Source organism: Takifugu rubripes, chromosome 15 (assembly GCF_901000725.2).
Source record: "Takifugu rubripes chromosome 15, fTakRub1.2, whole genome shotgun sequence".
Taxonomy (NCBI): domain Eukaryota; kingdom Metazoa; phylum Chordata; class Actinopteri; order Tetraodontiformes; family Tetraodontidae; genus Takifugu; species Takifugu rubripes.
This window is the reverse complement of record NC_042299.1, coordinates 6215209-6226499: the sequence shown is the minus strand read 5'-3', so window position 1 is coordinate 6226499 and position 11291 is coordinate 6215209. Positions and strand designations below refer to the sequence as shown.

The 11291-nt window shown below is 43.2% G+C and overlaps 2 protein-coding genes across 6 annotated transcripts; both read right to left on the bottom strand.

Moving 5' to 3' along the window:
* Nucleotides 1–677: 677 nt before the first annotated feature.
* Nucleotides 678–5831, bottom strand: nipal4 (NIPA like domain containing 4). Its single transcript, XM_003978258.3, has 10 exons — nt 5551–5831; nt 4138–4239; nt 3929–4066; nt 3760–3816; nt 3567–3657; nt 3326–3486; nt 2895–3062; nt 2690–2769; nt 2415–2627; nt 678–2184 (listed from the first exon to the last, which is right to left on the bottom strand). Exons 1-10 carry the CDS (start codon nt 5588–5590, stop codon nt 1984–1986), a joined length of 1251 nt encoding a protein of 416 aa, XP_003978307.2. The 5' UTR covers nt 5591–5831; the 3' UTR covers nt 678–1983.
* A 505-nt stretch (nt 5832–6336) lies between these two features.
* ins (preproinsulin) lies at nt 6337–11291 on the bottom strand. 5 transcript variants are annotated; one of them, XM_029848810.1, is made up of 4 exons: nt 11156–11280; nt 8532–10507; nt 6756–6940; nt 6395–6677 (listed from the first exon to the last, which is right to left on the bottom strand). In XM_029848810.1, exons 3-4 carry the CDS (start codon nt 6937–6939, stop codon nt 6517–6519), a joined length of 345 nt encoding a protein of 114 aa, XP_029704670.1. In that variant the 5' UTR covers nt 6940; nt 8532–10507; nt 11156–11280; the 3' UTR covers nt 6395–6516. The 5 variants fall into 5 exon arrangements, 4 of the variants coding, with proteins under 4 accessions (XP_029704669.1, XP_029704670.1, XP_011617882.1 ...); XM_029848809.1 differs by lacking the exons at nt 8532–10507; nt 11156–11280 and adding an exon at nt 7433–7681 and having other exon boundaries at nt 6337–6677; XR_003891079.1 differs by lacking the exons at nt 6395–6677; nt 6756–6940 and having other exon boundaries at nt 8532–8621; nt 9404–10507.

Here is an 11291-nt window from a genome sequence, read left to right as displayed (position 1 = left end):
TCTGTGAAACGACGCCTACAGCAGAACGATGGGCAGCGGTTTGTGTGGAAGGATTAGAGCCATCACACGACAGGAGGACGAGCAGCAGAAGCAGATTTGTGAATCTGTTGAAAAGTGAGCGAGCGGCTTTTGTATTCGCGTCCACAAGTCGACCGCTTCCGCCTCTCAGAGAGGATTATGGGGCTTTAAAGTGACCATCAAACTCAGGATGTGGATCAGGGCCAGGGAGCTGAGCTGATTGGCTGTCAGGGAATTAGAAAAAAGCCAATCAAAGCATGCAAAATGTAATTACGTCTTTAGATTTGAGATGACATGTTGGGGGGTGGGGGGTGTTATCTGCAGCTGCAGATAGAACTGCGATTATTCTGGGGAAAAAGTGGAATAACTGAAAGATGATGGGAGGAGCTGGAGGATACATGCTGCAGTCTTTACTGTCAGATGTCATCGTACCATCCAGATGTGTTTTTGTCAGTTTAGCAGTCTTTCAAGAATGATGATAATTTCAGTGGGATTTTAGTTCTAGCTGTTAGCACAAGCAGCGTCATAGGGTGCCTCAAATCTTTTGAACTTGGTCTAAAATTAGACAATGAGCCAGAATTCAGGTTCTTGGGTTTCTGGCGTTATAGTGACACCTCGTGGCCACATACACTACTACAAGCAGAATCAGAAGCTTTTTTTTTTATTTCAGTGACCTTTTGGTTTTCAAAACGACCAGCAAATCCGAACATTATAGGTTAATGGTTGACGTAAGATGAAGATTTATTGTTAAATAATTATTAATGATCATTTTCTTCATGATTGCTTAGTTTTAAAGGTTTGTTGGTTGGCAGAATTCTGAAAGGTTTAACTGATGGAATTCTGTGAATGAGCTCTTGTCCATGAGAGATGATGATGAAGAGCACTGATCTAATTAACTGTGGAAATTCTTCTGCAGTTGCCCTGAGTGAAGGTTTGAGGCAGGAAGACCAGTCAGATGATTCTGTTGCTCCATAATTGGTCCACGGAGAATCCTGAAAAAACACATCTGTCCTCTGAGACACAGTTTCCGTGAGCGGAACATGGAGCGATGGAAAGCAAATAAAGAAAAGAACAGCAGAACAAACGGATCGCATCTCTGCTGAAACAAATAACTCGGGTCACATGAGTCTAGGTGTGAATGCTGCTAAAGCTACACACCAGGAACCAAGTTCCTGTGATCCCTGTCTTGTTTCCACGGTAACCTGAAGCCCACTCTACTTCCTTGTTGCTGCATAAATAACCCTGAGCTCCTTTCGGTTCACTCTTCATCCACCCACCTTCAGAAAAAATGGCATTGATACTCAACGATGCAACCGAGTCAATTATTATTTAGTCACCTGAGCTTCATGAACAGAAGTCTTCAGCTGCAGACAAACACAAAATGCTCTTTTAACAATCCAAAAGATAAATTAGATGAAAACAAAGTTTGTGTCATCTGACAGCGCCATTGACGTCAGTCCTCAGCACAGATGTCCCACCCGGATCTGGTTTCCTGACACCACATTAAGACAGCTTCTGGTTTCTAGACTGATATTAATCGCCACTATAAAATTATTGATAATGTATGAACACATTAGAAATAATTCCCTTTAATCAACAACAATAAATATTTTTTTATGATTAAATATAATAAAGTGCTGTGAAATTATACTGTTTTGTTCTTTTCATTATAGAATCAAGATATATCTTTTTTGTTGCAATTAACTAATCAATGAACCTAATCAATAATGTGTACTTGTTGGCAGCGGCAACCATGTCAAGATGAACTCTGACCTACTGACCTTTGACTCCCTGTAAAGGTCACTCAGCATCCTGTATCATTGTAGTTTTGAAAATATCTTGGTCTCCTTCACAGTGTATTAAAATAAGCTTTGCATAAGGTTGTCGGGCGTAAACAGGCTCAGGAATGTGATTTGGAAGCTGCTCTGGATCTTCTGGACCAAAACCAGACAGAAACTCCTCCTCTCAACTAATGATGAAGACTCTCGGTCCTTCTTCTCTCATTGGAGGAAGACTCTCAATGACCATATTGTCCATCAGTCCATGTTTGTCTTCTTTTTTCTTCCTCCTCCTTCCTTCCGCCTGTTGGGTGGGTGGAGCCTCCTGGTTGAGCTGGGGCCCCGCCCCCGGCGCAGACAGCTGGTGGGTCAGCTCCACCATCGTCATCTGCCACACCAAAGAGTAAATACAGTCACATGATTCAGCTACAGGATGGGTGCTGAATGTCCTCTGCAGTCCTCTAAGTACATGTCCATTGTGTGTGGTGGTTTTTGATCTGTGTCTTGTTTATGTTCTATTCTTTCCAAAAGCATGTTTGCGTATTAGCATTAAGCTCACAGAGTCAATGTTGACTTGGGCATCTGCCGTCTTTGACTGTTAATGAAGTGTAAACCAACCTGCATCTCTCTGAAGAGGTGTAGCATGGCCACGCCCACCACAATGACCACAAAGGCTCCCAGCGTGGTGACGACATCCACGGCCGCCATGCTCCTCCACTCCTGGAAGAGGATGATGGAGGTGGACAGAACGACGGAGGTGAAGAGGACGTAGTAGATGGGGTAGACAAGCAGGGTGTTGAAGGTGTCCAGAGACTTGTTCAGGTAATTCACCTGTAACACACACGTTAGGAATCTTACAACATTACAGTATCTGGGTGTGAACTAGAGCTCACCTGTGTTACCACGGAGACGATGAGAGTCAGCAGCAGGATCCATGTGAGAGGGTTAGCAAGCACGGAAACATCGTACAACACTGGACAGGCAGGAAAAGATGATATCTTACATTACCCAGAATGCAACTCAACCACAGATAGCTTGCTGAATGTGTGTTTATGTTACTAAGGTAATGTGACCTGGTGGAGGTCAGCTGACACTTACCGGTGTCGATGGCGATGGCGAGGCCCTTCACAGAGGACACGGTGAAGGCGCCGAGCAGAGAGCAGATGCTGATGTAGATCAGAATGTTGGACTGGCCAAGACGAGGACATAAATACAGAACCAGAACCCCACACAGAACCAGCACCACCGACATGTAGACCAGAAAACCTGACACACACCAATCCAGAAAGGGACCAAAATAAAGAAGCAGTGTTTTCACTCTCAATGCATTTCAATGCTATGCTAATCTGCTCCCCAGGTTAGAAGTAATGGTTAGTGTTCAGGAGCTAACTGAATCAGAATGCTGCTGCTATAGCAACACAAATCATAAAGGATGGAGGCACCACTGGATTTTACACTTCAGTGAACACACCCTAATTCACCAGCAATTTATTTCAAACTTCTTGTTTGTTCAAATAATCAAGAGATACCGGGCTCCAGCAGCTTATTGGTCATGTCCTGCAGTGATGTCACTTCCTGCTCCTGGGGGGCGTGAATGACCAGTAAGATGCTTCCCAAAAGGCACAGCAGGCAGCCGAGCTTCCCCATGATGTTCAACGTCTCCCCCAACAGGTAGGAGGACAGAACTGCACTGAAGCACAAGCAGACGGGCTGAAATCATCCTTCTGAGTTTAATCAAAAAGGATCCTTTAATGTTACTGTGACAAGTACCTAATGAGGACGCTCAGAGCACCCAGAGGAGTGACCAGCGTGGCTGGGGCAAACATATAGGCAGCAAAGTTGCATGCCTCTCCTGCTCCCACTGCAGAGGACAGGACAGACTCGGGAGGCTTCATATGTCCAGATATGTGTGACATGGTTTAATGGCCAGGGAAACAGGTCGGTAACAAGGAACAAATCTTACTGGTTAACAAGCCTCCCCACCACAGCCAGTCCTTCAGGTATCCATGACCTCCATCACCTACACACACAGAAATAGACACACACATAATATTGCAAACACAGAACTTGCACCAGTTAAAAATTGAAAAAAAAAACCCAAAGTTCGGGGTGGTGATGTTGATGCAGATCACCTGCTCTGGTGTGACCAGAAGTGGCCAATCGCAGCAGAGCTTTCTTCTTCAGGATGACGCTTCCACCAATCAAGAAGGCCGACAGCAGAGCCAGAGTCAGTCCAAGCCAAAGTTTGTAGCTTCGGGTGGTCTGCAGCTCTGAGAACAACCACTCGGGGGGGTAAGAATCATTTCATCCACACACAACAGATCAGCACGTGTGTGTGTACCTGTTGTCTGAGTGTTGTTGTTCAGGGAGCTGTAGACCACAGTTTCTCCAGTGATCACACACACTGTAGACTGGGAGCCACACCACAGTCGGACCACAGACCCTGCAGACAGTCACGTCCTGCCCTCAATGTTCTGTCAGCTTTGTTGACAAGTTAGTTTGGAAACTACGTGGCCATGGTGACGTATGATGTTTACTGTGTTCACTCATTGACTGGAAGTAAAGACACACGGTGATGCCCTCGGGAACCAGCGCGGACCCCTCGGGCAGAATCAAAGCCCATATTTCTCCTGATGTGCTTGACAGCTGAGGACAGCTGTGAGGACACTTTGACATTTGACCAGATACTCAAGCCAAACTATAATCTTTGACAACAGATAACATTCTAACAATTAGGAGGCTCTATCAGCTCCAAGAACCCTTCCACCATAGTGAGTGTACAAGAGGAAAGGTATATTAGGTATATTCTGCATTGTTAATGTTTCCTTTGTAATGAAGCTGATCCTCCAAATCTGCTCTCACTGTTCAATGCAAATAAAGTTTATTAAAACAGAGATGATTTTGACAAGCCAAGTGCCCGTGTCAAAGACCTCAGGCCTATTTTTAGGTCAGGCTCCACTAGATATATGCAAAAACCACCAGTTTTCTCTCCATCCAGGAATGTAGAATGTTTGTATCTGCTGCCTTCCACAGATAAAAATACTTTACATCCAGGAAGGAATGTAGAGTGTTTGTATCTGTGGAAGGCAGCAGATTTCTGCGAACAACCTGCTGATTTTCAGTGTATTTGTCCTCTTTAAAGCAATTCCTGCAGACGAGCTGAATAATACTGGTTTGACCGCTGTGCCGATTAGAGTAACCCGAGGAGAGGAGGTAATTTCAATATTTACACTGTCAACAAAGAGGCCTCAGAATTACCCTGGCTGCACGGAGGACAAAAAGAGGATATATTATGAGACACAATGATTCTATAGTGACAGCATGCTGATTATATATATATATATATATACACACCTATATATATATATACACACACCTATATATATATATACACACACCTATATATATATATATATATATATATACACACACCTATATATATACACACCTATATATATATATACCTGCAGCCTGTCTGTCATGTATGCACTATAATGTATATACAAACCTGAACTTTAATTCCTCATTGTATAGTATAAAATGAGTATTGAATTAATCATGCACACTCGAGGACCCAAAACGTTATGTGAAAAATGTAAAAGAAACTAAAACAAATTCTAAAAGAGGACCAATCTCTTCGACGGGAATTTAAAAAAAACGCCCCAACTTGATTAAATATATATATATATATGTTATTCCATTAGTGTATTAATAGAACCCTCCTCCTATATAGTAAAATCGCGTGTGTTCTTACCGTTAACGCACGTCTCATTGTGGAGCTGAACATCCCGCATCGTGTTGCTCAGGTGAGAAAAACAAGCGACAGAAACGTCCAGTCGAAACTTGTCGGGAATAAAGGAAAAGATCTACCGGCCGAAGGGCGGGTAGTCCCGCTACATTTGCCCGGCTGCTGACGATTATTCCCCGGGCAGGTAGAATGACGCTCCGGCGACTGAGACAGACTTTAAAGAACACAGATGGAGAACACACGCCGCGGAGGTGCGGGTAAGGTAAACACACACCTGACTCCACCTAGACCCGCCCCGCCCTGCCGGGATAAACCGGGTCTCGCAGCAGGTGTGTCACCTTTCCCGCCCATTGACACTAACCGGAAGTGGGTAAAAATGTACATGCCAGGTTAATGATATTTAAGCATCTTGGATTGATTATTAAACCTGAGTGAATTAACTTTATATTATAAAGTTACTGTAAATATATAGGCGCAAAGGTTGAATAAAATTACGATAAATAGATTAAATAAATAGTGGCTCAATGTCAGCCATCACAATTATGTTTCTCTATTAGCAGGATAGCATAAAACACCTAGAAAGGTCTTGCATTAAAATTAAACTTTTATTTTATGGTTAGTCATATTAGGGAAAAGGGCCCATTCTCTGAACCTTTTTCTTTTTGGTAACTGTAATAGTGTATATCCTGAGTGTGGCCACACATGTTGTAACATTAATTAAAGGTGTTTGATCCGTTTATTTTATAATAATAAACTAATCCATGGACCATGCTATAAAATAATAGAAATATTCTGAATTCATAAAATTTTATTTTCTAGGAAAAAATGTTTACTTTTTTTTCAGCACTTCATTTGACAGCAGTTAATTTTTCAGAGACAGCTTTAATACCATACTTCTGAGGCAACAATTTAGCCAGGAAGCAAAGCTATGCTAAGCTAAACCAGGCTAAACAAAGCGGCGCTGAAATTTGGTCAGTTGCAGTAGTTCTGCAGGTCGAGGAGGTTGCAGGGCCTGAGGCAGCACTGTTCCACAATGCCTCGCTTCACCATCATCTCCATCTGGTCTTTGAACGCGTATTCAGCCACCTCATTATCGACGCCTGCTGCTCCGCCTGCCTTTGGAGGGAGAAATCCTGAACACAAACAGGTGAACACGTCAAGTTTATCTGAATAATCTGGGATTTACCCAGACTCAGGCTGCAGAATCTCACCCATCATGGAGTCCACGTCTCTCTTGGGGTTGTAGAAGAATCCTCTGTCACCACACACCAGGTAAAGGGCATCGACCAGGTGAGATCCACACAGGTGCTGTGGAGGAGCCATGGCCTGAGAGCCCGGTGACGATACAACCATTAAGAGCAGCAGAGAGACAGACTGGAGCCAGAGAGCCGCCATACTAGAGGACAGATAACAAATATCGGGGTAAACACGTGAATTCATGAAATCTTCACTCTAAACACACCTCAGACCTTAAATGTGAAATTGGAGAAAGAACAGTGGAGATAGCTTTGATCAGAAAACTGTTCTCCTTTTCACAGATTGCTCTTGCAACTACAGAACTGCAGAGAAAATTTAGTGTATTAAAGTTTAATTTTGGCCAGAGGGAAACACATTAGCTAGACCTCACTGATGAAGACCAAAAAGTAAAATCGGATATTAATTATTTATTTTGACTTTATGCCTCGGTTTTGTCTTTAAAATCTTGATGTCAGTGTCCAGTTAAACCTAAAAATACCAAAAAAAGGATGAAAAACAAAAAGAGCAAGGAGAGGAGGAGATGCAGCCCTTCGGTTCAGAGGAGATAAAGGAGGAGGCTGGTGAGGATGAGGAGCATAACTCCCTCTGAGTTGGACGAAGAGGAAGATGGGAGAAGAGAAGAAGCACTCACCTGTAGAGGAGGAGTAGACAGACAACAGGTCTGTGATGAAGAGGAGTGGATTATTAGAGAGCTGAAAGGTGTGAGGAAAAACTGAAGATCTGCTTCCCATTTATAGTCTATCACCACCTGGACACACCCACTGTGTGTGTGTGTGTCCATGAACACTTCCTTTACTTCTGATTGACTGCTCACAGCACTTAGTAAAACAAACAGAGCTTAATGAGGTGACATAATCTGATCACCTCTGATAGACAAATATTGATCACCAATATCGTCCTGCTGTGCTGAGGTCAGCGGCGGTCCAACAGGTGAACTCGCGTGACTTCTGATGGTCCTCCCAGATTCACCTGATCAGTGGATCAGGTATCAGCACAGAAATTATATATTTTAAACATTATAAAACTGATTTAACAGAGAAAACTGACCTGAACTTCAAAAAATGCCACCATGAACTCTCTGGAGGTCAAAAGGTCACTTGCAGCAGACCCAGCCTGTGCTAACGGGCGCTTTGGTCCTTTAGCATTTTTCACTATCAAGTCTTTATATTCAGAAACTGTCAGCAGCTGAAATTTAGCAGCCTTTGAATGTTCTAAACACGGATCGTAGTTATAGGCTAGTCCTTGTAGCTGTTTAGTTAGCATGTAGCACCATATTTCAGCACTTGTCTTTTCCTTGACAAGGTTCTAAATATACATTGATTCCTCCTGGTAATTGAATTTGCACACAAAACATGAAATCCATTGTGATTTTGCTATAACAGCTGCTCGATGTTACGCTTAATAACAGTGCTGCTGGTGTAGTTGCACACTTCCTGCTGGCGGTGTGAATGGTTCCAGAAAAAACACCCTAATTGGTTTCTCAAGAGAATTAAGACACAAAAGGAGGTTGGGGAATCCTATAAAACAATCCCTACAACCCAGATGGAGATGTTGCAGTGAAAACTATCAAATAGAAACAGAAATGTTCTCATCCAAATTGCATTATTTTGGGTGATTTTCCAAAGAGGGAAACAGCTTGAGTTCTCAGAAACCTGGATGGTTCCAACGCTCGCTCAGGGTGTTAATAGCTGTCATGCTGATGAAGCGTGCTTGACGTGGGCTCAACTGACCGTGATGAGAGTCTCCACGATGACGGAGGAGTAACAGATGTTTCGGAGAGCTTCCCAGCACCGTGCAGAAGATGCAGCTTCAATCAGCAGCTGAGGGACAGCAAAACATTTATATGGACACTTGGGCTCTGTAACCTATTTCATATTAGTTTTTCATCAACAAAAGTTTCACTTTTATATTTTACTATCTCAGGTTTTTAAAAAAAAATTATTTACATAATACAGTTCTTTCGTCCTAAAAAATATGCTTTATCGTGAAAATTTCTGCAACACTGAACGTAATCATCATTTAAACTGGAGCTTCACACACAAAATAAACACGTTGCGTAGAATTTAGCCTGTGACATATTAAACAAATAACTGTAGATATAGGGATGGCTTTTCTATAAACAGTCCATCCAAATCCATCCATATATAGTATAATATATAGTTGAAAGTTCTGTCACAACTTTATTTATACAGACTTCTAAACAGGCAGGTGAAGGCATGAAGACCCAAATGATGAGGTATTCAAATAATGGCAATGCAGATATTGGATTAAAGTCCTGGCTCATCGTCTCCCCCTTCTGGTATCAAAGAGGAATTACACATTCACTCCTGGCACATTTTAAATTTAAATTTAAATTTAAAAAAATGAAGGCAGATACAATTAAAGTCAGTGAGTTTTCTGTGTTTCAAAAGAAAAGCCTCAAAACCTCAAAAGGCTGGCTTTTCATTTGAAACAGGAAATGCTGGTTTTAAAGTTTAAAATTGAAATAAAGTCCAAAACAGTCTGGTGAAGATCGATAATCAACGTATGTAGATTTGAAAGCTTTCCTGTTTTTTTTTAAGTTTACATCAAACATTTAAGAGGTAAATGTATTAATACTGACAGGTTGCTGATTAAATTAAACAGCAGATTCTGAATATTTGGTCTTTTCTGTTTCTTCCAGACTTTCGTTTCTGCTCTGTCAGAGGAACACCTCCATGCTCTGTGTGATCGGCTGCCTGCACAGCGGGCAACAGTGATGCTGGGCATCTCTGTTGTGGTTCAGCCGGTCAGTGCAGCGGCGGCACAGGCAGAGGTGACGGCAGGGCAGCAGCAGAACTGTTTTGCTTCGGTCCTGACAAATGACACACTTCTTCCTCTCCTCGTGCTCTTTTAGCAGGATTAACAGTTCTTCCTGGTAGGCAGGACTCCTGTCCTGAGTCCTCGTGCCTAAATCATCAGCATCCTGAGACACACTGCTGTGTATCAGTGTTGTCTGTGCACCACTCTCCCCCTGCAGCATGTTGACCAGTCGAGCTGTCAGAACAGTAAACCAGCACTTCAGTAACTGCAGCACCAGGACAAGGACCAAACTCAGGAACAGGAAGTATGTGTCTGCCGTACAAACACTGAAGAAGACGCGACTCAGAGTTCCAAGAAGGTCCAGAAGGAGCTGACAGGGTGTCCACAGCAGCATGGATGCACCAAGCACACAGTGGTAGACGAAGGTCAGCAGAGTCAGCAGCAGCTGCAGCACAGTGTTCACTGGGTCGGCCAGCGCCTGCCAGGCACATGCCAGCACCGATAGACAGTTTTGGATGCCCATCAGGAGCCCAGTGTGGAAGTGTTCCCACATGTGCTGGAGGACGCAGCTGCTGGAAATAAGCCTGCGCTGCAGTATGTCCTTGGAGCGCCACGCCACATGACGCATGAGGTGTCCGACCATTTTGAAACTCTCAAACACTCCTTCCATCGCCCGCTGCCACCCCTCTGCAACTCGCAGGGTTCCATAAAGGGCAGCTGCGATGGCCTCAGTGGTGGAGAGGAAGGACAAAGCAGAAAGGTTACAGTATTCCACCAAAGTGTCTCCACTGGGGATGGGCAGCGTGGCGGACAGGAAGCGAAGCAGATGACTGAGTGTTCCAACTAGGAGGTCCACCAGCAGGCAAGAGGCATCGACAAATTTCCCAAAGGTGAGGAGGACAACGTTCACATCATCCATGTTAGCCTGCAGAGGCAGAGTTATAAATGACGGAAACAGATTTAGTTTATGAATGAATGCAGCGTCTATTATAGGATGCAGCTGCAGCTCCTTGTGAAATAATCTACAGTACATTCTTATACAAGTATCATATGGGTGTTTAAGATTATAAATGTTTACTTATAACCATTAGAAACCGTGAACGGAGATGAAAACAAACAGAAAGAGCTCATTAGTCTTTGGTCATTCATTGTGGCCAGATGTGGCAATAACAGAGAAGCAAATTACTTGTGTCTGCTAAACTCTCACCTGCCCGTTGTTGCTTGAATCGGGATAAAACTAATCGTGAAGAAAGTTTCACATTGTTTTGACATTGGTGCGATGGCGTTATATGAAAATTAACGGATTTGTAAATGGAGTTGGGACAATCCATTTACAATGGTGTCTGTCCCGGCTGTGGTTTACTGGAAAAACAAAGGAACTTTTAAAAACAGACAGTATCCAAACGCCACACTTTTAAAAGAATCAAATGAAACGTCTGATTCATTAACGTCGACTAACGTTGTTGACAATGGCAGACCACACCCATTAGCATTAGCAGACTAGATAGGAAGATATGAAGAACCAAAACCACTTTTCGGCTCTAAATTAGGCTAAAAGTGATGAATGACTCACCGGAGCAACATGGTTGGGAAATGTTTACTCACGACCGGGACCGAACATTTAGACTGATTCTGTTGCCTCGCTGCAAAACGAAACATGTTAAATGTTTTTAGCCGCTTCTTCTTCTGCGGTTGTTAGGCTGTAAACT

Excerpts from the sequence above, each read along its gene's own strand:
- nipal4 (XM_003978258.3), bottom strand. The coding sequence starts at position 5,590 with ATGCGGGATGTTCAGCTCCACAATGAGACGTGCGTTAACG. Across the intron at positions 3,487-3,566 it reads GCTCTGAGCGTCCTCATTAG|TGCAGTTCTGTCCTCCTACC; the intron begins GTACTTGTCACA and ends CTTGTGCTTCAG. Across the intron at positions 3,063-3,325 it reads CAATAAGCTGCTGGAGCCCG|GTTTTCTGGTCTACATGTCG; the intron begins GTATCTCTTGAT and ends GGTGTGTGTCAG.
- ins (XM_011619580.2), bottom strand. The coding sequence starts at position 10,501 with ATGGATGATGTGAACGTTGTCCTCCTCACCTTTGGGAAATTTGTCGAT.